General features: G+C 43.6%; 1 protein-coding gene across 5 annotated transcripts in view; it reads left to right on the top strand.

Annotated features, from left to right (window-relative positions):
- The window catches only part of TAF1A (TATA-box binding protein associated factor, RNA polymerase I subunit A), a 182512-nt gene that overhangs the window by 152410 nt on the left and 4646 nt on the right, over nucleotides 1-25456 (top strand). For 4 of the 5 annotated variants that reach the window (XM_030195994.1, XM_030195992.1, XM_030195993.1 and 1 more), the window contains exon 10: nucleotides 23224-23378. In XM_030195994.1, coding sequence (XP_030051854.1) covers nucleotides 23224-23378 — 155 coding nt within the window. The remainder of the gene's footprint in view (nucleotides 1-23223; nucleotides 23379-25456) is intronic. The other variant, XM_030195995.1, reaches the window with a different exon arrangement.

Consider the following 25456-nt stretch of genomic DNA (forward strand, 5'->3'; position numbering starts at 1 on the left):
GAAAGTCTATTCCTCACGCACTCTTCCTAAGTCTATATCTTCACCTCACATTATCTGTTCATGTCCCCTCACACGTTTCTTTCCTAGCTCCTCTCCACTACTCACTCTTCTCTATTGAATCCCAACCATTCTTGCTTCTCATTCCCACTCCCAACCATTCTTGCTTCTCATTCCCACCAGCCTTCACCATCTTGTCTCTATTCGCAACTCCTTTAAGCTGGCCCTCACTCCAGTATTTTATTCCCCCCTATATTTTCTGTATAGGCGTGTTGGCCTCTGGAATAGCTATTCTGTTTTCTTCCATCAGCATGTGACTCTTCAGAGAGCTCGAACTGCATGGTACCCTGATTCCTGCATTGAACTTTCAGTCTTGTCATAAAAGTGTGGGAGTTTGGGAAGTACATGGTTCAAACTTACAGAGAGCCACATGGCACCTAGAAAGCAGAACAACTGTTATAGATGTAGTGCCAACAGTAAGTCTCAGGAAAAGGAGGGGGGGGGGGCAGAATGTATTTGGGACAAAAGTCAGGAGGCCATGCTTAGGATCGATGGAGGCGGGATCACGTGATGACATCGACCTGAACGGATGACTGATGGCTCGGCTCCTCACCCCTCATCTTCCAAACCTACCTAAATGCAATAACTTGCGCAGGAAAGTGCCCTAAAAGCACAATTAGAGTTTTAAGGAAAGGAAGTGGAGACTGCTGGAAGGGAAGCAGAGATTTTCTCTACCTCTGAGGGATGCCAGTCAAGATGCCGAGGCCTGTTCGGGAGAAAGGCAATGCAGCGCACAAGAAAATGGTGGATTCTCCACCCCTATCTAAATTGCCAGCTCACCCCCCGGGCCTGCAGGATAACGTACAAGTGTCCATGCGGCACTTGTCCCAGATGCTGGATGACAAGTTGGCTAAGCTACACGAAGGAATGGAGGAGATCAAAGACAGTATTGCGGGCCACGCGGCGTGGCTTCAACAGGCGGAAGACCGCATTTCCACCCAAGAGGATCCTGTGGCGGCTACGGAGACCCGCATTAGTGAGCTTGGAGGCCCGAGTATGAACCCTCACAGACAGGGTTGAAGACCAAGAAAACCGGGGTAGACGGAAGAATCTCCGCCTGATCGGATTACCTGAGTCGATCCCGGAATCTGAGCTGAAGGAGCTTCTGGAGCAATGGCTGCCGAAAACACTGGGGCTCCCCACGGAGGTAGGCCCAGTCCATGTGGAGCAGGCTCGCAGAGTTGGAGTGTGCAGGGAGGACCTGGGAAGAACTTGCCCAATAATTGTAAGATTTTTGAATTATGCAGTTAAGGCGAAATTATTGGAACTGTACAAAAAACAGCGTGTATTGGAGTATAAATGCAGTAAGTTGCTGCTGTTCCAGGACTTCTCGCTGAGGGTAACGGAATAGAGAAAGCTTTTGGCGCCTTACTGCTCACAATTGTCTGCGAAAGGTATTCGTTTTGCTTTCCAGTACCCGACCAAAGTGAAGATCACGTATGAGAACTGTACTGTGAGCCTGACTAAGGTGGAGGAACTAAAGGCATTTATGGAGAAGATTCCTGAAACATAGAGGCCTGCTTTGTGGTGCAGGGATGATGTTTGAGGAGGTATCTTGAGGGGCTGCAGCTCTTTTGTAACTGACTGTTTGTGAGGACAAATCAGCGGAGTTTAGCGCTATGAAGAACTGTTTTTTGCGGAAAGGCTTCCTCCTTCATACATGTCTCTATATGTGTAGTTGACCGGGCGCTTGAGTTTCATGAGTGTGAAAAGCCCAGAGCAAAGACACTACTTCTTAGGAAAAGACACGAAGTGGCGATGGTGGTGCTCACAAAGTGTCTCTGTCTTTGCGCCCTGCTGGGTAACTTATGTTCAAGTGATGTTTTTGTATTTTTGATATGGAAGTTGTGAGTATTACAGGTAGTTTAGGCCGCAGGATGTTTACTGTGTGAGGTGGGGAAGTTTTTGTTTTTTCTAGGGAGTGTCGGGCGGAAGGTAGGGGCCATTGAGGGAGGGGTAAGTGTGAGGAGTGTGTAAGGAGCAGTATTACAGACGGTTTAGGCCGCTGGATGTTTACTGTGGGAGGGGGCGGGCAGGAAGTTTTTGGGTTTTCTAGGGAGTGTCAGGGGCGGAAGGTAGGGGCCATTGAGGGAGGGGTAAGTGTGAGGAGTATGTAAGGAGCAGTGCCGGAGGGAGGTATGCATGTGGGGATGACAAGAGGAGTGGAGGGGGCAGACAATGCGAGGAGGGGGGGAGGGTGAAGGGAGGGAGGGGAATTTGAATTTGATTGGTGAGTCTGGGGTCGGGAATAGGAGGGGGGTGAGAGTGTGGCTGGGGTGTGTGTATCTTTGGGTGGGTTTGGGAGCGGCGATGTCTACCTGGAGGATAGTAGGGGAGGGGGCTGTAGGAGGAGGAGAGGGGGTTCTTTTCACTGAGTTTAATATGAGTTCTGAACAGGGAGGCAGGTTACAGGGGGTTCCTTCTTGGGGGCTGGGGCTGACAGATTTCAGTTGTAGGATGGGCTGGGTGAGGCATAACCTGCTAAAGCAAAACAACATGGCCAGGTGGGGTGGTCTAGCTGGGACGCTACCCCAAAAGTCAACTATAATGCTATGGTTCTGTAGACCTAACCAGGTGCAATGGGGCTATGGGTAGTCTGCGGGTGGCGACCTTGAATGTGGATGGCATTCATTCCCCCATAAAGAGGGAAAAGATTTTAAATTACTGTAAGAGGCTTCAAGTAGATGTTCTAATGGCCCAGGAAACCCACTTAACCCTATCAGAAGAAGTGGGGGAGATTGCTTTTGCTTCCTTCAATAACAGGCAGTGGGGGGTGACTGTTCTTATTCACAAAGCATTGGGTTTCACTAGACACAGGTTAATACAGGACCCAGAAGGGAGATACGTAATATGGGCTGGGTTTTTGCAGGGCCAAAAGATTGCCTTGTGCTCGGTGTATGCCCCAAATGTGTACTCTCAAAAACTTTTCTCCTCACTTGTAGCGGCACTAGTGCCGCCTCGAGAATACCAGCTGGTGGTAGGCGGGGACTTCAATATCACGACAGATCCCGCCATTGATTGTAATCCGACAAAAAAGAGACCCAAAGGGCTAGAAGGCAAGGGGATAAACTTATTTCAGGATGAAGTAGGCCTGGTTGATACTTGGCGGGTGTTGCATCCTGATTTGCGAGAATACACTTTCTACTCGCAGGTGCACAAAGTACAGGGAAGACTGGATTATATTCTAGTAGCCCCTTCCCTTTTCACTGCGGTTCACTCTGCGGACATTGAAATGGGGTCATTGTCGGATCATAGTTTGGTCTGGGTGGATATGGGAATAAAGGGAAGGAAGGCCTCGACGGGGTGGTGTATGAGCCCAACGTTATGCTTGGAATCTGAATTTAGGGATTTCCTCAGAGAGGAGTGGCAACATTATTTACAGGACAATAAGCCCAGTGACACCTCACCCATTAACTTCTGGGAAGCAGGGAAGGCGGTTATGAGATGGAAAATTATAGAGTATACAGCCCGCACGCACAGGAAGCGGGATGAGGAGCTAACATACTTGCTCAAGCAGCTCCAGGAATTCCGGGGGAAGATGACATTGGGGAAGCAGGGCGCCAGAGACACCTATGACGCATAAATGAGATCTTATATCAGCGTGTCCTGAGAGACATCTAACTGTATAAATATAATTTGCATAGGTGGGGAAACAAGGCAGGCAGACTGCTGGCAACACTAGTGCGTAAGTGGCCGGCGAGGCAATTAATCTCCCGTGTTAAGTTACCATCAGGGCAGCGGTCCATGAAAGAAAAGGAGATTCAAGCTGCATTTGTAGATTTCTATAAAGCACTATCCAGCTTATAATCGAAAGAGAAAAATGCCTATATTTCGACCCAAATCGGGAGATGGGCGTTTTTCTCGCAAAGGCGCCCAAATTGGTATAATCGAAAGCCGATTTTGGGCGTTTCCAACTGCACTCCGTCATGGAAACGAATAAAGTTGACGGGGGCGTGTCGGAGGCGGGACTGGGGCGTGGTTATCAAACGAGGAGAGATGGGCGTCTGTAGCTGATAATCGAAAAAAAAAAGGCGTTTTGACCGCGATTTTGGGTCACTTTTTTTGGACCCTTTTTTCTCACTAACAAGTCCCAAAAAAGTGCCCCAACTGCCCAGATGACCACTGGAGGGAATCGGGGATGAACTCCCTGGACTCCCCCAGTGGTCACTAACCCCCTCCCACCAAAAAAAACCCCCACTTTAAAAACTTTTTTCCAGCCTGTATGGCAGCCTCAAATGCCATACCCACCTCCATGACAGCAGAATGTGTTCGATCCTGTCACAGCCTTTCCCTGGGTCAGATGTGGCTCTCGGGTGCAGTACAGGGTCACATCAGCATTGCATTGTGGTGGGTGTAGGGTATTGGGCTCTGTGATTTCATTAGCTTGTGTTACAGTCTCACGATGTTGGTAGTTGGTAGGCTCTTCTCCCATGGTGCTTTTCCCCCTGCCTACTGGGTCAGAGTGTGCCCTGTTGTGTTTCCTGTTGTAGTCCATGCGGTAGTGGCCATTTTTGTAAGCCAGTTTTAGTTCCCTTTCCTGTGTTTGCCACGTTAGAGAACTTAGTTCTTACTGTGAATGTGGCTGAAAGAGGGCATTGTACAGCATTCTGCCAGCTCTGACCTACTGCTAATCTCAGTACCAGGGAGACTCGTTGCCAGTGGGGCACAACCTCTGATCTGCAGTTAACTGTGAGTAAACGCGGTTATTCCAATAAAGGACGTTTTCGGAGAGATTAGTCTTCAGGTGTCAACTGGTGTGCCAGTGTTATACAGCAGCAACAAGACCTAGAGACCTGCGTGTATGCAGATCCCTGGAGCACTTTTAGTGGGTACCGCGCAGTGCACTTCAGCCAGGTGGACCCAGGCCCATCCCCCCCTACCTGTAACACTTGTGCTGGTAAATGGGAGGCCTCCAAAACCCACTGTACCCACATGTAGGTGCCCGCTTCACCCCTAAGAGCTATGGTAGTGTTGTACATTTGTGGGTAGTGGGTTTTGGGGGAGAGGGGTTGGGAGCTCAGCACCCGTGGTAAGGGAGCTATGCATGTGGGAGCTTTTTCTGAAGTCCACCGCACTGACCTAGGGTGCCCAGTTGGTGTCCTGGCATATCAGGGGGGCCAGTGTACTACCAATCCTGGCCCCTCCCATGACCAAATGGCTCGGATTAGGACGTTTTTGAGCTGGGCGTTTGTAGTTTCCATTATCGCTAAAAAAAACAAACGCCCATTTTTTCGAAAATTCGGTTCGGTCCGCCCCTTCACAGACCCGTTCTCTGAGATAAACGCCCATGGAGATAGGCATTTGCGTTCGATTATGCCCCTCCACATGATTCAGGGCACTGTGACATTATACAGCGTGAGGCTTTCTTTAAGGGACTGGACCTCCCGTCTTTGACACAAGAGCAGCTGCATTTTTTATATGCGCCTTTCAGGGGGGAAGAAATTCAGTCAGCAATTAAAAAACTTAAATTGGCTAAAGCACCAGGACCAGGCTGACTGGGCGCTGAATATTACAAGATACTGGGGGCTCAGGTTATTGGTCCCTTCTGTGACTTCTGCCAAGCATTATGCATTCCAGGTCAGCTCACGGGTGCTATGACTCACGCCTTTATAATAGTACTGCGCAAACCTGGAAGAGACCTTGAGAACTTGGGCTCCTACCGTCCCATTTCCTTGTTAAATCAAGATATTAAGATATTCGCGGGAGTCTTGGCTTGTAGGCTGGGAAAAATTCTTCTGAACCTAATACAGGGTGATTAGACAGGTTTTGTGCCAGGAAGATATGCATCCACTAACATTGTTCGAGCCCTGAGTGTTCTTCAGACAAAGGTGGGGGGGGGGGGGGGGGGGGACAGGCGATGACATCATTGTGAGCTTAGATGCGGAAAAAGCTTTTGATAAGATTCTTTGAGATCACCTGTTTTGGATATTGCCGCAGTTCGGCATATTTGGGGAGTTCTTAACAGGAATAAGAACCCTTTACAGCAGACCCACGGCACAAATTCTTGTAAATGGCGAACTAACCGAGTCATTTGCTTTGGAGCAGAGGATGAGACAAGGGTGTCCCCTTTCCCCAATGCTGTTCATACTGTCCCTTGAGCCTTTAGCGTGTAAAATCAGACAGACTAACACATTAAAGGGCATAACGGTAGGAGCCCAAGAGTATAAAATTAATCTGTTTGCAGATGACGTGCTTATATTCCTGAGTCAGGTGTCAGGGGGGATACCAGTGCTAATTGACCTCATTCAGAAGTTTGGGACTTTCTCAGGGCTTAAGATTAATTTTGAAAAGTTGGAGGCAATGGCGATTTCTAGTAACTGTGCATGCAAACGATTACCGGATTTTCCCTTAACCTGGGCGTCAGGCCCTATGAAGTACCTGGGCATGTTTTTACATCTAGATCAAAGTGTCATGTATAGGAAGAATGTAAGGGAGAAAATAGAGGCTGTTAGGAGCCTCTGTATTAGGTGGAGGAATTTCCCCATCTCACTCTTAGGGCGGGTGGCGCTAATTAAGATGGTTCTGTTGCCCAAAATCTTGTATCCCCTTCAAATGATGCCCCTCTGGGTGACTAGTAAGGATGAGAAAGAGTACAGGGGAGTGATATCTTCATTCATTTGGGGTATGAAGCACGCCCGTATAGGGCTAAACAAATTCACCAGAGTAAGGGGGGAGGGAGGAGTTAATATGCCAGATCTTAGACTATATAATGTTGCGGCAGTATTGCGTTGGATACATGAACTTCACACTGAACAGTTTGTGTTTGCTTCCCCCGGGTGTATGGGAATCAACGGCCTCACCTTTCTCGGTCTTCAATCAATTCACTCTAAGGGGGTACGAGTTAAACTACCCCCACTTCTACGACCCCTTATGCTAGCCTGGGAGTGGTGGAGAAGCTGCCTGGGGGGAGCAGTAGGCTCGTCCGCTTTCTTGGAAATTAGGGACAATCCAAGCTTCCCTGCAGGGCAGGGTAGATTGCAGTTCAGCGCATGGGCTAGCCAAGGATGCTGGTATGTGGGACAGATGATGGAGGTGGGAGAGGGACAATGCCCAACCTTTGCACAGTTTAGGGACTTCTGGCAGATGCCCTAGAGCTCATTTTTTCAATATATGCAGCTCCGGCATCATATTCATATATTGATGGGAAAAGATCGGAATTCTCCAGCCTTCACTGGGCTGGACACGGCTTTCATTCAGACGCCCAGAGAACACAACAAGCTATCTAAATGGTATCGCATTGGGGCGAACTTGGAAGCCCTCCCCCTTTGAGCAACTCTCGAGGCAGTGGGGTGTATTAATGGGGAAGGAGGTATCCATCCAGTAACTAGCACGGTGTTCAGAATTACTCCTAATGTAGGTCTCCACAAGATTCAATTTAAAATCTTACATAAAAGCATATCTTACTAGAAGCAGGGGCAAGGCCATGGGGTTATGGGAATCTGAAGAGTGTGAGAGGTGCATGAACGGAAGGGGAACCCTGGTACACCATTTTTTTGGAGTGTCACCATCTGCGGGAGTTCTGGAGGGGAGTCCAGGGCCTCTTAGAAGAGGTTTTGGGCACACCGGTGGAGTGGTCCTATGGGATCCTGCTTATGGGGTCGGACTCAGACCTTGTGGCACAGGACTTTTCTGATACACAATGCCAATTTATCTTATTAGCTCTGGTGTTAGCGAAAAAGGTCATCCTACAGCACTGGGTGGACAAGACCCCTCCTCCCATCGCTAAGTGGTACGCAACCATGACACAGATGGAAAAGTGGGTGCAGGAAGGGTCTTTGAACCCTAACCGAAAACAAGTTCAAGCTTACATTAGTATATGGCAGAGATGCCAGGCCTGCTTATTGGAGCGAACAACACCAAGGGTGTAGCCTCACGGATCCTAGGGATGTTCAGCCTCAGGGGAGGGGAGGGGGGGACAGAGAGGGAGGGAGGGAAGGTGGCAGGGTGGGGGTAGGGGAAGCGCTTTAGAAATGAAAAAGAAGAGTGCATGTTGAATATGTTATATTTTATTTGGCTCTGATGGTAACATGGTCAGCTGGTTGTATGTATTACATAAGTACATAAGTAATGCCACACTGGGAAAAGACCAAGGGTCCATCGAGCCCAGCATCCTATCCACGACAGTGGCCAATACAGGCCAAGGGCACCTGGCAAGCTTCCCAAACGTACAAACATTCTATACATGTTATTCCTGGAATTGTGGATTTTTCCCAAGTTCATTTAGTAGCGGTTTATGGACTTGTCCTTTAGGAAACCGTCTAACCCCTTTTTAAACTCTGCAAAGCTAACTGCCTTCACCATGTTCTCCGGCAACGAATTCCAGAATTTAATTACGTGTTGGGTGAAGAAAAATTTTCTCCGATTTGTTTTAAATTTACTACACTGTAGTTTCATCGCATGCCCCCTAGTCCTAGTATTTTTGGAAAGCGTGAACAGACGCTTCACATCCACCTGTTCCACTCCACTCATTATTTTATATACCTCTATCATGTTTCCCCTCAGCTGTCTCTTCTCCAAGCTGAAAAGCCCTAGCCTCCTTAGTCTTTCTTCATAGGGAAGTCGTCCCATCCCTGCTATCATTTTAGTTGCCCTTCGCTGCACCTTTTCCAGTTCCACTATATCTTTCTTGAGATGCGGCGACCAGAATTGAACACAATACTCAAGGTCACATCATGGAACGATACAACGGCATTATAACATCCTCACACCTGTTTTCCATACCTTTCCTAATAATACCCAACATTCTATTCGCTTTCCGAGCCGCAGCAGCACACTGAGCAGAAGGTTTCAGTGTGTTATCGACGACGACACCCAGATCCCTTTCTTGGTCCGTAACTCCTAACGTGGAACCTTGCATGACGTAGCTATAATTCGGGTTCTTTTTTCCCACATGCATCACCTTGCACTTGCTCACATTAAACGTCATCTGCCATCTAGCCGCCCAGTCTCCCAGTCTCGTAAGGTCCTTCTGTAATTTTTCACAATCCTGTCGTGAGTTAACGACTTTGAATAACTTTGTGTCATCAGCAAATTTAATTACCTCGCTAGTTACTCCCATCTCTAAATCATTTATAAATATATTAAAAAGCAGCGGTCCTAGCACAGACCCCTGAGGAACCCCACTAACTACCCTTCTCCATTGTGAATACTGCCCATTTAACCCCACTCTCTGTTTCCTATCCTTCAACCAGTTTTAAAAAAAAAGGATCGATGGAGGCTGCCATTGGCCCCTGGGCCTTATGAAGAACACTGGGGTAATAAACTGGATACATATTTCCAGAATAGAAACATAACTAAATCCATGGCTATGTTCAGTGCGGACTAAACACCGTAACCTAGACATCCTCTGTTCGACAAACTTAACGCTTTGTTTTCTTCGTACACAGTGGGGAATGTAGGCACACAAAATGACATCACCAAATGATTGTATCTGGACTATGCCATGCTCCAAGTGATTATTGAAAAATTGTTAAGCATGCACTAGTGATCTTGAGGTGGCAACAGCAACCATCACACCAGTCTTAGTCATCTGAATTGCGAGTCTTGATGTGTGTTGCCATGAGAATAAACATTTTTCAGTGGCTACAGTTGCATGGCTTAAATGCCGGATACTCCTCAAAATCTGATGGGCCAGTTAAAGGTACCAGCAGGAGTGCTTCCTATGAATCAATCATAATTTTTTTTACCCTACGGTCCTACTTAAGGCACTTGCAGGGCATAAGAATTTGCCAAAGTCATCCAGTCCCCTGAGTTCAAAAACAGCATCAGAAAGAGCCTTACCACAATAGCACATAAGTACATAATTATTGCCACACTGGGACAGACCAAAGGTCCATCAAGCCCAGCATCCTGTTTCCAACAGTGGCCAATCCAGGTCACAAATACCTGGCAAGATCCTGAAAACGTAAAATACATTTTATGAGCTTATCCCAGAAATAAGCAGTGGATTTTCCCCAAGGTAGAGTGTTGCACCAAGTAGTGGTGCGTGTACTCTACCTCCATCTGCTTCAAGTAAGTAGCACTAGTTCTTATTAAAACAAAAGGATGGTAAAAGCAAGGAAGCTTTCTTGGAGACAAGGCCAGTAAAGGCTCTGTCATCTCCAATAACAAATCAGGAAATTTACCCAAGCTGCCTTTAGATGTGACCCCTGATGACAATGTCACCAAAAGCATAAGCACAAATGTCTTAAAATTTCAAACCATTCATTCACCTCTTGGGTTCATGAGGTTGCTCCTAAAGATAATTCTAAACCTGATGATTCTCTACAGGCAGATTCTCTTACACAGGGCTCTCTGCCTATCTCACTCCTCACCATCCACTCAAGAGGACCTTAATACTGCAACAAATTCATAAGGTCTTATCAGAATGATTTGGACAAGAATGCATCTATAGATGCAGTGATGGACTGTGAATTACCAGATGTGTACTGGTCCCTCAGTGGTACAAACCTCGGAAGCAGAGTTCCATATGGATCCAGTTCTGAAAGACCCGTCCTACTCTGAATTGATACAGAAGCTTTCTCTGATGTGGAGGACCAAGGGTTTAAACATGACTTTATCCTAAACTCCGCTGAAGTTCCTCAGAGCCGAGGCCCTACCTGTTCACCGGGTTTTGCAAGGATTTTAAATGAGATTATGGTAAAATCTAGTTATTATTCAGCTGATCTCTAAGTGCTTAGATGCTAAATACAAGGCCTGGCCTGCCCAGAACCAATTCAGGATGTAGACCGCTTGGGGTTTTTTTTCTGTTGGGAGGATAGGGGGAGTTGGGGCAGTGTCACCTTGAGTAAAATCTGTGTCCATTTTCCAGTAGAGGAGTGTGGTAGCCGTGTTAGTCCACTCTTAAGGTTATCAATAGAAATCAAACAAAAAAAACATGGAAAAGAAAATAAGATGATACCTTTTTTATTGGACATAACTTAATACATTTCTTGATTAGCTTTCGAAGGTTGCCCTTCTTCCTCAGATCGGAAATAAGCAATGTGCTAGCTGACAGTGTATATAAGTGAAAACATTCAAGCATTACTATGACAGTCTGACAGGGCGGGAGGCGGGGGGTGGGTAGGAAGTATGCATGGGGACATCAAAGCATATCATTGATATTCTAACAGGGTGGGTGTGGATAGGTGAGGGGAGGGTGATCAACTGAGACATACAGCTTTATGGTTTATAATGGGCTAGGAACCCCAGATCCTTGTTAAGTCCTTTCTGTTGGGTGTTAAAATATTCAATCATTCTGACTTCAAAGGTCTTACGTTCTTGTATGGTTTTAAAGTTACCTTTGAGGATTCTCACTGTGAAATCACTGGTACAGTGTCCTGGTCCTGTAAAATGTTGACCAACAGGCGTGGGAACCCTGCTGGCACCAGTATTGTTCATATGATGTCTATGTAAATTGAATCTTGTCTTAAGCATCTGGCCTGTTTCTCCAATATAGCATCCTTCGTTACATTTTTTACACTGAATGATATATACCACATTGGAAGATGAGCAAGTGAAAGATCCCTTTATGTTGAATATCTTTCCTTTGTGGATGACTTTGGGGTCCTGTGAAATATTTTGGCATAGTTTGCAACTGGATAAATTACAGGGAAGTGTGCCCTTCTGTTCCTTTTCAGTCTGTGAAGGAAGTTTACTTCTGATTAGCTTGTGTTTTAAATTGGGTGGCTGTCGGAAGGCCAGTACTGGTGGGGATGGGAATATCTCTTTCAGTAATTCATCCTCCTGGAGTATAGGTTGTAGATCTCTTATGATTTTCCTCAGTTTTTCCAGCTCTGGATTGTATGTCACTACAAGCGGGATTCTGTCTGTGGATTTTTTCTTTTTGTACTGTAGCAGATTCTCCCTGGGTGTTTTGAGGGAGGAGGCAATATTCGTGGAGATTATTTTGGGGTTGTAGCTCTTCTGTTTGAAGGATTCAGTCAGGGTTTTAAGGTGTCTGTCTCTGTCCCCTGGGTCAGAGCAGATACGGTGGTATCTTGTGGCTTGGCTGTAAATGATGGATCTTTTTGTATGTGAAGGATGGAAGCTGGAGTTGTGGAGGTAGCTACATCTGTCTGTGGGTTTCTTGTATATAGATGTTTGTATACAGCCATCACTGATTGAGACCGTGGTGTCCAAAAAATTGACTTTTTCTGGGGAGTAGTCAATTTTGAATCTGATTGTAGGATGGTATGTATTGAATGCAGAATAAAATTGTTTCAGAGTTTCTTCACCCTCCGTCCAAATCATAAAAATGTCATCGATGTACCGGTAGTATTTTAGAGGTTTGGTCTGGTGTGTATGCAGAAATGTCTCTTCCAGCTCAGCCATAAAAAAGTTGGCATATTGGGGTGCTGTCCTTGTGCCCATTGCAGTGCCCATTATTTGCAGATAGATATCATTGTTAAAGTGGAAGTAGTTGTGAGTTAACATGAATTTGATTAATTTTGTAATAGTTTCTGGTGAGTATTGATGGTCCAGTGTGGATTTTTTTAGGAGTCTTCCAATGCAGCTATGCCATCCGCATGTGGAATGTTGCTGTATAGTGATTCTACATCCATCGTGACCAGAAGGGTGTTAGGTGGTAGTTGCTTGATATTTTTCAATTTATTCAGAAAGTCTGTGGTGTCTTGTATGAAGCTGTTAGTTTTGTGTACGAGAGGTTTCAGAATTCCCTCTATGAATCCAGATATTTCTTCCGTGAGTGTGCCAATACCTGATATGATTGGTCTGCCAGGGTTTCCCAGTTTGTGGATCTTGGATAGCATGTAAAATGTGCCCACGGAAGGTTGATTTGGTATGAGTGTGTCCATTTTCCAAAAATAAGTATCTCTTTGATTGCTTGTGCTCTCAACAGGGGATGTATTTTGGACTGCAGCATAGATAAACAGATGCTGTTAAATTGACTTTCTCTTTTGAACAGATATTCATCAAGTATTCATCTTGTAAACTGTTTTATCCTGTGAAACCTGTGTTAGTGATAACTTGAAGTTAGTGATGAGAAGAATATCAGATACCAATGCAAGTCTTTATTAGGTTGCTGGCAATTCAAGAGAACACAGAATAAAATATTCTGTGTAGTCTGACTACACAATGTTCGGGGATGGTTTATATACATTTGAAACAAAGGAACAACAAAAGGAGTTGACACAGCTGTTTTTATAAATTTATTACAACATTCCAGAGGAATGAGAAACTCATTTGGTTCCTGGTTATCTTCTGTGTAGCTGGTCTGTTTGCAAAAACTTCTCAAGGGTACAGGATGCAGGTCTGACAATTGGCCTTTTCACTTTCTCTGATCTACAGCTCAACATATACTTGTTACATTTTTTTGAATTTCTTCATTTTACTCACAAACTTTTAACCCCTAATGTACTTTGCCACGCTACTGTAGAAGAAGTGTGTGGGTACATGAAGTAACTGCATGATGGGGGTTTTATAAGTGGTGAGTGTGTGTCTGATAGGTTTTTTTTGGAGGGGGGGCTCACCGAGCATGATTCATGGAGAGAATGTGTGCCACCCCCTACACTCTTCCTCCATCATGGTTTCCTGCACCTTTCCTCTCCCCCCACCCCCCCCCCCATCAACACTATCCCTTCCTTTGCCTTTGACCTAGTGCAATTTTCTTTCTGCCAGCAGAATTTGTGAACCCTGCTAGAATTGCAGCCTTCTCTGCACAGCTGCATCAATCTTTTGCTGCCTTTGCCATTAGCTGTACCATCACGCAGGCCCCAGCTTCTCTTCTGTCTGATATGCACAGCTGCTCGTCTGATATGCACAGCATGGCTCGTACGCAACCTCAACATGGGAGCTGTTGCTTTTTTGGTGAAAAACATACAATAGAATTGGAAACTATTTGAATTTTCAGTGAACTAATTTGAGATTTGCTTAAGAGAAGGAGCAAGAAAGTAGCCTTACATTACGGTACTAGAAAATTGGTCACTTGAGCAATATACTATTAATCTATCTATTCACTAATTATCAGTTTGTCCTGTGAAGAATTTCTTGTAAATGGGCCAGCTTTGAAGATAAGTGAATCTACAGTATTAAACAAATAGCTTGTTTAAAATGTTTTTTTTTTTCAAATTATGAATATTGATTGACAAAATAGATTTAGGCGGAATGGATTGATCCTTGTTTCCAACTTGCGGGGCAAAAATCTGCCATTATATACTCCAGTCTCTGAATGAAATAGATTTGTTATGACTCGTATTCACTGTGTTATGTTGATGAAACATGCTGTGTAATATTTTCCACTTCATTATTGTGTTACAATAGTTTCATTGCACTTTAATGAATAGGATCAGATGAAATTTAAAAGTGAAAAATGTTGGTTTTGCTTTTTGTCCATCAAAGTGAAGTTTCTAAAGAGCACCAAATAATGTTTTTGCCCAGTACCCAGCAACCCCAGGACTGCTACTGCTCATTCCACATTTCACAGGATTTGTTTAGTCCATAGATTCCTCCATTTTGTGAAGCTGAGGCTGTTTAGCTAGCCATATGGAATCTTATAGATTGCTTTTATGGCATCCTGAAGTAGCTGATTACAAAATAACCCCTTCGTAGGAAGTAGCATGTGTTTTTTAATTTTGTATTTATTGTAAATCTCTTTGCTGTTTTTGTATATTTGTAAAGATATTAAAGATTGTTTTCCCCTCTTCTTCACAAAGTCCTATTCTGAATATTGTTTCCATTACTTATTTTTCATTGTTCCAGCTCATTCAAAATACTGTAGACTTTTGACCTTTGTATTAACTGTATATTTTTGTTTACTTGCTTCATCTTTGTAGGCTGTAATGCTTTTCATGGACCAACAGAAAAAGTTGCTGTGGTTCTCCATGGACAGTGTGGATTGTCCAGCCACAGAAGTGCAGTAATGTTGGATCACATCAAAGATTCCCCATCCCCCTTCAATCTTTCCCTTATTTTTCTCACTGCATTATTTCCATTACAGTGTGTTTTTGTCTTTTTTTTTTTTTTTTTTTTTTGCCTATGTCTGAGAACAAAAAAAACAAAATTTAAATGCTGCCCTGTATGTCAGACGAAAATTGCTGTTTCGGGCTCAAACAACAAACATATGAGATGTACGGAGCCACAGCATGACATTTTCTAGTTGTGCAAAAATGTGCCCAGAGCTCTAAAAATGAGTTAAGAGTACTTGGAATCTCTTCAACAGTCCCCGAAGTCTAATAAAATTTCTTCAGTTCAGTCTGTTCTCTCGCTCCACTGCAGAGGCAACCAAGTTTGCACCCATGGAATCATGGAATATACTCGTGTGCATGCAGCAGATAAGGCTTGCTAGTAAGATAGATTCCCGCCTCCAATCTAGACTTCCAGCACTGCCTCCATTGGTGCAGAGAGACTGGAAATCACCTATGCGTCAATGGAAGCATCCGGTGGTTAGCAGTGTTGTCAACATTTAACAAAGTCTTTAAATCCCTGGAGCATCAACAAGGAGAGAACCCCTCATACATTTTATCAGTGCCATATAAGGCAGGGTATTCCTTGGTCAGTGCGTCAGCACAGATAGACAGTGCTTGTCTGCATCAATAGAATCTATCAGACTTATGGCATTGGCACTGGCACTTGCAGTAGCACATGTTACCAAGGGAAGCGGTGTCACTCTCCTATACATTCCAAGAGACATACCAAATGAAATCACTCCTTTGTTAGCTCACCTAGAGCAAGCACAGCTTTGCATAGCAATTCACCACCAGTGCTTTCCTCACACAAAAGGTGTTCTACAAGATCTCCTTCTCAACCTCACCCTATATTTACATAACTGTGGAGACCATTTTTAAAGGAAAAATATTGGACTTTGTCACCTAAGCCTCATCAGTAAAGAGCTCATATAGGCACTCAAAGACTCTTACCTCCATCTAGAATCCCATCTCCAGGGCCAGTGGTTCTATCTGATATTGAACACAGTTACTCTTCAGATAGTTATAACTCCCTTCTTGTTATAGATCTAGACCTCCAGATCTGCTTTCTGACCTGATCCTCCACCCCAAAAAGGGTCACAGAAACGTTCTCAGCTAGAAGACCTCTCATATTCAAAGTTTCTGCAACGCATGGTGAAGGATCTCTGTCTGCATCTGATCAGCTGGATCTACACAACAAATATTTGAATGTCTTAAAGTACTTGGATGCTCCAAATACTGTGGTGGCTGTTCCTCTTCAAGATTCTTATGGAACAGCATGAGCAAATTTAGAATAACCCCTTTACTTCTAATCCTACTTCAAGATCTTTAGATACTAAGTATAATGTACAGCTTGGCATGGCAAGCCTAATCTTTCCTATCATTCAATCAATGGTGGTTGAATCTGGAATGTAGAAAATTCAAAGTTCCTGAACTCATTCTAACACACCAATGAGTAAAGACAGGCTATCACCCTAATTTCTCTTCCAAACCTCCTCTTCAAAGATTACCAGTGCCAAAGCTTTCTCAAGAGCTATCTCGTCTCTGAGCAGAAGCCAAGGCTTTATTCCAGGTACTTTGTAATGCTGAAAAAGTCAGGCATCTGGAGGCCCCATCCTGGATCTCAGGAGACTGAACAAGTTCCTCTGGGAAATTTTTTTTTTTTTTTTAATGAACTCTTTACCATTCTATATCTTTTGGAAAAAGACAGCTGATTAGCAGTACATACCTATATTTCCACCTCACAGATTTTTCAAGGTTCAGATTTTGGACAAGCATGTCCAATTTAAAGTGCTTCCCTTAGGTCCCTCCTTCGCCACAAGAGTCTTAACAAAATATGAGGTGGCAGTGACAGTGTTCTTAAACAAGGAGGGAATTGTACTATTCCTTTATTTAGTTGACTGGATAGCAGATTTACCTCAACAACTGAAGCAAGATCTGCCTATGGTAACGTCTTCTTTCTCAAGTGAGTTTTCTTGTCAATGACTCAAAATCAAGTCTTGATCTGCCCCAAGACTTAGAATTTATAGGAACCTGTATTCAGAACAAACCGTGCAGGAGTTTTGCCAAATCACAGATCAGACACTTTGCTTTCCACCTTTAACTCTTCTCTCACAAAATGTCATTGAGACAAATTAAACAACTACTAGGCCTAATGGCTGAAACAGTTCAAGTAGTTCTTTTTCACTCTTGTTTGTTTTTTTTTAATTATGTATTTATAAATTCAAAACAAAATATCCAAGCATAAGCACTTGTACCAGAAATAGAGTAAGATAACCATGTAATAGAAATAATAAATACAGAAGATAAACCAAATAATTCTCTTCCATAGACCACTAACAGTTGGAGGGGATGGTAAAATGTTAGGAGAAAGAAAAAAGAATATAAGTATCAAAGAAAAGACTTAACATGATAAGGCCTACATATATTAACTAGTCAGCTTATTAGATGACACAATTACACTAGAGATTCTCTTTAAGTCCAGAAAGAATCTCAGCAAAAAAACCACCACAAAAACATATTTATCCCTTAAATAACGTATCAGCATTTACACAGATAGGCTAAAAGAAAAGAAGCCTCCAATTTTTTTAACTTCCTCTCTCTTAAAATACGCTTTATGCCTTTCTTGTGTTGATTTTGTTACATCTAGAAAAATCCAGATCTTTTGACCAAAAAATTGAATCTGTTGATTTTGAAAATAGTCTCATTATTGCTCAAAGACAAAAGAGACCAACAATGTTGATCTTTCATTTGTGTCAGTAAAAGATTCTTCTAGAATAGCAGACAAATCTTTGTCTTCTTTCCTTAACTGTGCTTGTACTTGAATTTGCCTTCCTGCCTTCTTCTGAGGTGTATTAGAAGCATTAGTTAGGTAATATATCTTGTTCAAAGGGGCAATAGCTTCTAAAGGCAACGTCTTCAGATTTTCAACAAAAAAAATTCTTAAATAATTCAAGAGGAGATATGCCGAGTGCCTTAGAAAAGTTTAATACTCACAGATTAAGTATCCTATTATAGTTCTCTAACTGCTCAATTTAAATCAAAATCTTATCCTTTACTGCAGCCGACACAGTATCTTTGAGATTTTTGACTTCCAATTGAACCTTTTTGACTTTCTCAGCCGAGTCTTTCTTAACCGTTTCCAGTGAAAGATCACTCCTCTTCATAATAAGAGGACTCCAATAGTTTATAAAGATACTAGTAAAAAAGGCCCGTTTCTGTTTTAAAGGAAACGGACGCTAGCAAGCTTTTCCTCGGAGTGTGTATGTTTGAGAGAGTGTGTGTGAGAGTGACTGTGTGAGAGAGTGAATGTGCAAGTGTGTGTGTGTGTGTGACAGAAAGAGAAAGACTGGGTGCAAGTGTGTGTGTGAGAATGAGAGTATGTGCCAGGGTCCCTCCTCCCTCCCAGTTGCAGAGTCCCCCCTCCCTCCCAGTTGCAGGGGGGTCCCCCCTCCCTCCCTCCCTCCCTCCCTTCCTTCCTCTCTTTTCCCCAGTTGCAGGGTCCCCCCTCCCTTTTTCCCAGTTGCAGGGTCGGTTGCCCTCTCTCCCTCCCAGTTGCAGGGTCTGTCTGTCTCCCCTCTCCTTTTGTCCTCCACATTTTAAGGCACTGTCTATCCAGTTGAAACAGCTTTAGACTTGTTTCAGATGGAATAACAATTTAAAAACGACAATGTGAAGCAGCAGCTCCTAGGTTTGCTTGTTTTTGAGTGTATACCAATGACGGCTGCGTAGGGGAGTGGAAACAGAGATTAACCAGTGTGTGTGTGTGTGTTGTGTGTGTGTGTGTGTGTGTGTGATGGAGATATAGTGTGTGTCTGAGTTTTGATTGTGGCAATGTATGTGTGCTCTGCATTGCTCATTTCGTCCAGAAAGATCCACAGTCCTTTTCCTTGCAGGACCACAGCGCCGGTCAGTGAGACAGAGTGTATGTGTATGTCTAACGTGGGTGTGACAGTCAAAGAGTGTGTGTGTGTGAGAGCATGTGTGTAACTTTGAGACTCATACAGTGGTAGACTGGTTGTGTGCGGTTCAGGACCCCCTTCCTTTTAGTGTTGATTTGTTTTTTTTGTGTAAAGACTCTGTGTGTCAGTCTGAAAGAGAGACAGAGTGTGTCTGTGTGGGGCAGAGTATGTGTCTATGTGTGTGCATGAACGCCTCCTTCTGTCAGTGGTGCATGTTCCTGCCCCTCTCTTAGTTCCAAGTTGATGCCCTCTCTCCCTCATGTGTGAGTGACTGTCTGAAAGAGTGACAGAGTGTGTCTGTGTGGGGCAGAGTATGTGTCTGTGTGTGTGCATGAACGCCTCCTTCTGTCAGTGGTGCATGTTCCTGCCCCTCTCTTAGTTCCAAGTTGAAGCCCTTTCTCCCTCATGTGTGACTGACAGTGTAAGGTTATTTTGAATGAAGTCCCCCCCCCCCCCCCCTTGAATGACATAATAAGCTGTATGACACTTACCCAGATCAGTTTGAGGGTTTGGAGTAGTAGTTAAATATTTTTCTTCTTTCAGTTGTGTCTCATACACCTGTCTCATGGCTGCATCACTTCTCTGTGCTGTCATTGCAGGCTATTCAGTGCTTTTTGACAGTTCTGTAGCTTTTCGTCGTTGTTTTGTGATGCACCTTGTGCGTCAGTCTTCTCAGTGGTTGTTTTTTTTTTTTTTTTAATCCGGTACTTTTCTCTGTCCGTTTGGTTTCGTGTTGTTGGTAGTAGTGCAGCTGTTTTTTTTTTTTTTAATTATTGGCGCTGTAGGTTCGGGAGGGTGACTCATCAGTATGGTGAACTTTTTTTTTTTTTTAATGAGTAAGGCTGGTTCGCGACGGCGTTGTTTTATAGGTTTTTTTTTTTTTTTTTTTTGCTGGCGGGAGAACGTCAGCTGTTTCTTTTTTCAGCACTGCAATTTTTGCTGAGGAGTACAGATTTTGGACAGCGCTCTGTCGGCAGGATTTTTTTGTGACAGCACTCAGCTGTTTCTTTTCTTTGGACGATGCTGCAGGTTTTGTGGAGGAGTACTGCAGTTTTGGGACGGCGCTCCGTTGGCAGTTTTTTTTTGTGACAGCGGTTACTGTGCGCGGGAGGCTGGCAGACAGGCTTGAGCCTTGTTGTATTGTTATCATTTGCGTGACACTCAGCTGTCTTGGTGGTGCGGGAGGGGAGGGGAGGGTCGCAGCGTGGGTGGTTGGCAGGCAGTGTCGAGCGATTCCTAGGCAGGGGGAGGAGTAGGGAAACGCGTGTTTCCCTACTCCTCCCCCTGCCTGAGTCGTTGTTTGCTGCTGGCTGGGTCGGAGGAGTAGGGAAACACGCTCCACGTGTTTCCCTACTCCTCCCCTGCCATTGTACACTCGCTGCAGCCGATTCGCTGCTCCCTGCTTCGCAGCTCCTCCCCTCACCCTGACGTCACTTATCTACTCCATCTAACTCTGGCCGGAAACTACGGTTCCAGGCAGCCTCAGAACGTTGGAGGTGAGAATTATTATATAGGATGGTAGAATTAATTCTTTCAACCACTATCTTATCAAATAACTTTGACTCAAGTGTCCAGAGTGGCTGTCCTCTGGTGGCCCCATCCATCGAACATTCTTAGAGGCAAGTAGTTCAGTCCTCTATAACCAATTTTCCATTTTACAATGGACACCTCAAAGACAGCTTGAGGGTGCTCACTTGGATCTAATCCAAACACAAGACTCCTGGTCCAGGAAAGAAGCCACTTTAATTTTGAGAGCCATAAGATATTCCCTTCATACAATCAAGGACAAATTGTGTAATTCAGTAATTCAAATTCACAGAGACAATCAAATAGCAGTGTTCTGAACAAACAGGGAGGCATGGGATCTTGCCATCTTTGCAAGGAGGCTGTTCTTTTTTGGAACTTTGTCATTCAAATGAAAATCTTCCTCTTGGCCTCTTATCTCCAGGTCAACCCAATCAAATTGTGGATAAGTCATAAGCTTCAACTGCATGAATGGTTGCTCAAGACTACAGTTATTCAGCATATCTTCCAAATTTGGGGGACTCCTGATCTATTTGCTGCAGAGAAAAACAAGAAGTGCCCTCATTTTTGTTTGATACCCCAGTTCATTCAGACTTGCCCAGAATGCATTCAGCGTCTCATGGCCAGTGGTCTTCTGTATGTTTTCTCTCCAATTCCATTAAGTTCCTGAACTCTACAGAAGATTCAGCAGGATGTAGCATGAGTCATCTTGATTGCTCCAAATTGGCCATGCCAAGTTTGGTACCTAATAGTTCTGGACCTTTCACAGCACCTTCCGATGTGTCTTCCTTTATGCTGGATTTACGTATCCAAAGTCAAGGGCCAACTTTACATCCCAACCATCAACCCCTTGCTCTCTTTGTAAATGGTAAAAGCAGAACCCTGAGCCATATTCAATGAGTTATCCTAGCTTCTAGAAAAGAGCTAACTAGGAGAGCTTATGATCTGAAGTGGAAACGTTTTGGGTCTTGGTGTCAATCCAACAGTTTTTATATCCTTACTTCACATCTATTATAGAGATTCTTGAATATCTTCTTCCTCTCTTGGACTCAAGCCTTTGCACATCTTCTGTAGTGATGCCTCTGTCAGCTATTTCAGCTTTTCAAGACCAAATTGATGCTGAACTTCCTACCAAACATCCTATGGTGGCTCAATTCATGAAGGGTCTATTTAATCTTAAACTAACTTGTTAGACCTTCTACCCCTGCCTGGGAGCTTGACTTAATCCTACAATTCCTTCTGGAATCACTTTTTAAGCCTCCTTTGGCACCAATTAAATGCCTTATCTGGAAGACTTTATTATTGGTTGCAATCACCTCAGCAAGGAGAATAAGTGAGCTTCATGCTTTAGTTCAATATGTGCTTTTCATACAGCTTTTGAATGATATCTTTCTGAAAACTAATCCAAAATTCCTCCCCAAAATAGCTTCAGATTTCCATATTAACCAATATTTTTTCCGTTTATCAAAAGAGAATGTATACTCTAGATTTGTAAGTGAGCATTGGAGATCTACTTACAGCGTACTGCTTCACCTTGGAGACCGTCGCAGCTCTTTATTCCCATTGACTCCAGGTGTGATCCAACACCTATTACTAAGCGAACTCTTTTCAGCAAGATTGCAGACTGTATTAATTCTTGTTGTTCCAGACTAAAAATCCATTTTGAATGCTAGATTTACAGCACAATGTTTACGTACTATGGCAACTATGAACGTTCATGTGTAGAGGGCATCTACAGGATATCTGTAGAACAGTCACAGTCTTCTATCCACACTTTGTAAAGCATTCTTGTTTAGACAGACCAGATGCTGCACATACCTCTTTTGGTCACAATGTCTTAAGTTCTGTGTTGTGAATGATTCAACTCTCCTCCATTGCACTTATGCTGACTGTTTTTCTGATGTGTTATAATTCATAATAAATATTTTTGTTGTAAGCAATTACTGCTACTTTTTGCATTTTTTGTTTATCCTTTGTATGTTTTTCTACATATGATATGACTATGTGCAGCTCTAAGCTCGAGAGGCTCCACTTGTGTAGCTGAATGATCCACACTGTCCATGGAGAAAACAGAGATGCATACCTGTAACGGATGTTCTCCTTGGACAGTGGGATCCTTTGGCCACACAATCCATCCCTTCCCAAGGTTGAAACATGCTTTTTATAGACTGGTAGTTAGCTAATAGATTAGTGTATTTGACCACAGGTAGGAATGTCCATGCAGCTGCAGAAACTTCTTCTAGAAGTTTCATAGCTGGGGAATTTACACTGGACCAGTGCCATTACCCATAACCTCACCACTCGTGTGGCTGAAGGGCCCCACTGTTCATGGAAAACACTTATTACAAGTATGCAACTTTGCTTATAGGAGCTTGCAAAACCAAGCTAGTCTTTTCTCCAGATGTGACATTGTGACTGGTCTCAAAAGCATCTGCTTTGTTGGTCCCATGAAAAGTATCACTTCCCATCAAAAATTCAGTTTTTCTCCAGGCCCAACACGGCTACCAGAATTCCTTACTGAGTAAGCTTTCTATAAAAATGAACAGAAAAGTTGCCTGTGCTGCTTATTGGTGACAATCCAGTGTATTATCAGCTGTGTTTGGAGGATGGATTTTGGCCATCTGTGATATATGAGCTATAATGCAGTAGGCTACAGCCATTTTTATAGTGGACCAGCTTGGTTGTAAGAGGATTTGCATTTTGTAATGGAATACGACAGTTTTACTTTTAGACTTGTTGACTTGTAACATTCTCTTCTTTTTTTTCTTTCCTGATTATAGCAGGCATCGTGACTGGGTGCAGGAGGAATGGAAGTCCAGGAAAGACTGGTGGCCTGCCTTTCACTTCAGCCATTTCTTGGCTAGGAAGGATTGGCAGAAGAGTGAAAAACTTGCCTGTAAGAAAGCACTGGTTTCTGGAATTATGTTAGGAAAAGGTACCTTCTCTTCATTCTTGGATGGTAAAAAGATTAGCTATGGTTAATAGGGCATAGAACAAGATTAAAGATCCTCTTGATTCTTAGCATTTAATTATTAGCTGAGTAACCTGAACAAATAAGTATGTTAATATGACAGCATCAACTTTATTTTTGCCTTGTGTGCCTGTCTCTTCTGGGCCTGGGTTCTTGCCTTTGCTTGGGAGATTCTGCAGGTCACGAAGGAGAGCTATGGTTGGCTCAATACTGGCCGTCTTTGCTCTTAAAGTTTGAGTTCCTACTTTGCTGGGGTCACTCTTTGATCTGTTGTGAACCAGATGATAGAAAGGGAAATTAGGCAAAATGAAGCAAAGGCAAATAGATTTTTCAATTTAAAAATATTTTATCCTGACCTTGTGTACTAAAATGTTCTGTCTATCATCTAAGCCTGCAAGCGCTGCCATCTGAAACCACTTTATAAGTGCAGCACTAGGCAGATTCTCCAGAATAACAGTTTGGTTCTCTTGCATCCCAGCCACTCTAACATACCAAGAGTGGGGCGGTGGGGGTGACGAATGTTTGTTCTGCTGGTCCCCTGCCCTTGAACAGGAAGTTGACATCAGGGGCAGAGGACCAGCAGAGACGGCAGCCATGTGCCTGCTCAGTGCACCCCCTTGCTCAGAGGAGGGAAGTGCTGTGCCCTGGCTGGCAACCAAGGTAGGTACGCAAGCCAAAGGAGTAGGGTGAAGGGGTAGGCACTTCCAAAAGCCATAGGAAAAATGAAAAGAATCTTGTATATAAAAATGTATTTAGGACACACCAAATAGACTCGATACAGCAGCTGTATTTCGGTGTGTCAGCGCCTGTTTCAGGAGTCTTAAGCTACTATATGTAGGAGCTCTGCACAACTCAAGTCAGAAGCAAAAGGGTTAAAACAGTGTTACAAGAACACGATGTTAAAACTAACTGTAAAGGAAATTCATAAGCCAAACAGCGTCTCATCATGAGAAACCTTCCAGCAGTTCTGAAAACACCTTATATTTGACGAGCTGTGCAGAGCTCCTACACATTAAACTACACTGTAGCTCGTCAGATAATATAGGGTGTTATTCTGTTGTTACTTCACTTTTCAGCACTGCTGGAAGATTTCTCATGACGACTTGAGTTGTGCAGAGCTCCTATATATTGAACTACACCACAGCTCAATACTCCTGAAGCAGGTGCTAACGCACCGAAAGACAGCTGCTGTGTCTAGTCTTTTTGGTGTGTCCTAAATAAATGTGTACATACAAGATTCTTTTCGTCTTTCCTGTAGCTTTTGGAAGTGCCTTCCCCTTCACCCTACTCCTTTGGCTTGTTTATAACGGTAGTAGGCATTACTGTTCCTTCATCTTTTCTGGATTTTTCTTTTTAGCTAAGGTAGGTATGCCACTGGCTACTATATCTTTTTTTTTTGAGATGAGTAAACAAACGATTCATGTCTACCTGTTCCACTCCACTCATTATTTTATAGACCTCTATCATATCTCCCCTCAGCTGTCTTTTCTTCAACCTGAAGAGCCTTAGCTGCTTTAGCCTTTCCTCATAGGGAGGTCGTTCCAGCCCCTTTATCATTTTTGTCCCCTTTCTCTGTACCTTTTTAAATCCACTATATCTTTTTTTGAGATGCAGTGACCAGAATTACACACAGTATTTGAGGTAATGGTTGCACCAAGGAGCAATACAAAGGCATTATAATGTCCTCATTTTTGTTTTCCATTCCTTTCCTAATAATACCTAACATTCTATTTGCTTTCTTAGCCACTGCTGCACATTGAGTAGAGGGTTTCATCGTATCATCAACAACGCCAAGATCCCTTTTTTTGTTGGTGATTTCTAACGTGGAACCTTGCATTACGTAGCTATTGTTCAGGTTCCTGTTTCCCACATGCATCACTTTGCACTTGCTCACATTAAACGTCATCTTCCATTTGGATGCCCAGTCTCGTAAGGCCCTCTTTTAATTTTTCACAATCCTCTTGCAGTTTAACAACTTTGAATAATTTTGTGTCATCAGCAAATTTAATTACCTCACTAGTTACTATCATCTCTAGATCATT

The sequence above is a fragment of the Microcaecilia unicolor genome, chromosome 3, assembly GCF_901765095.1.
Source record: "Microcaecilia unicolor chromosome 3, aMicUni1.1, whole genome shotgun sequence".
NCBI classification, from domain to species: Eukaryota; Metazoa; Chordata; class Amphibia; order Gymnophiona; family Siphonopidae; genus Microcaecilia; species Microcaecilia unicolor.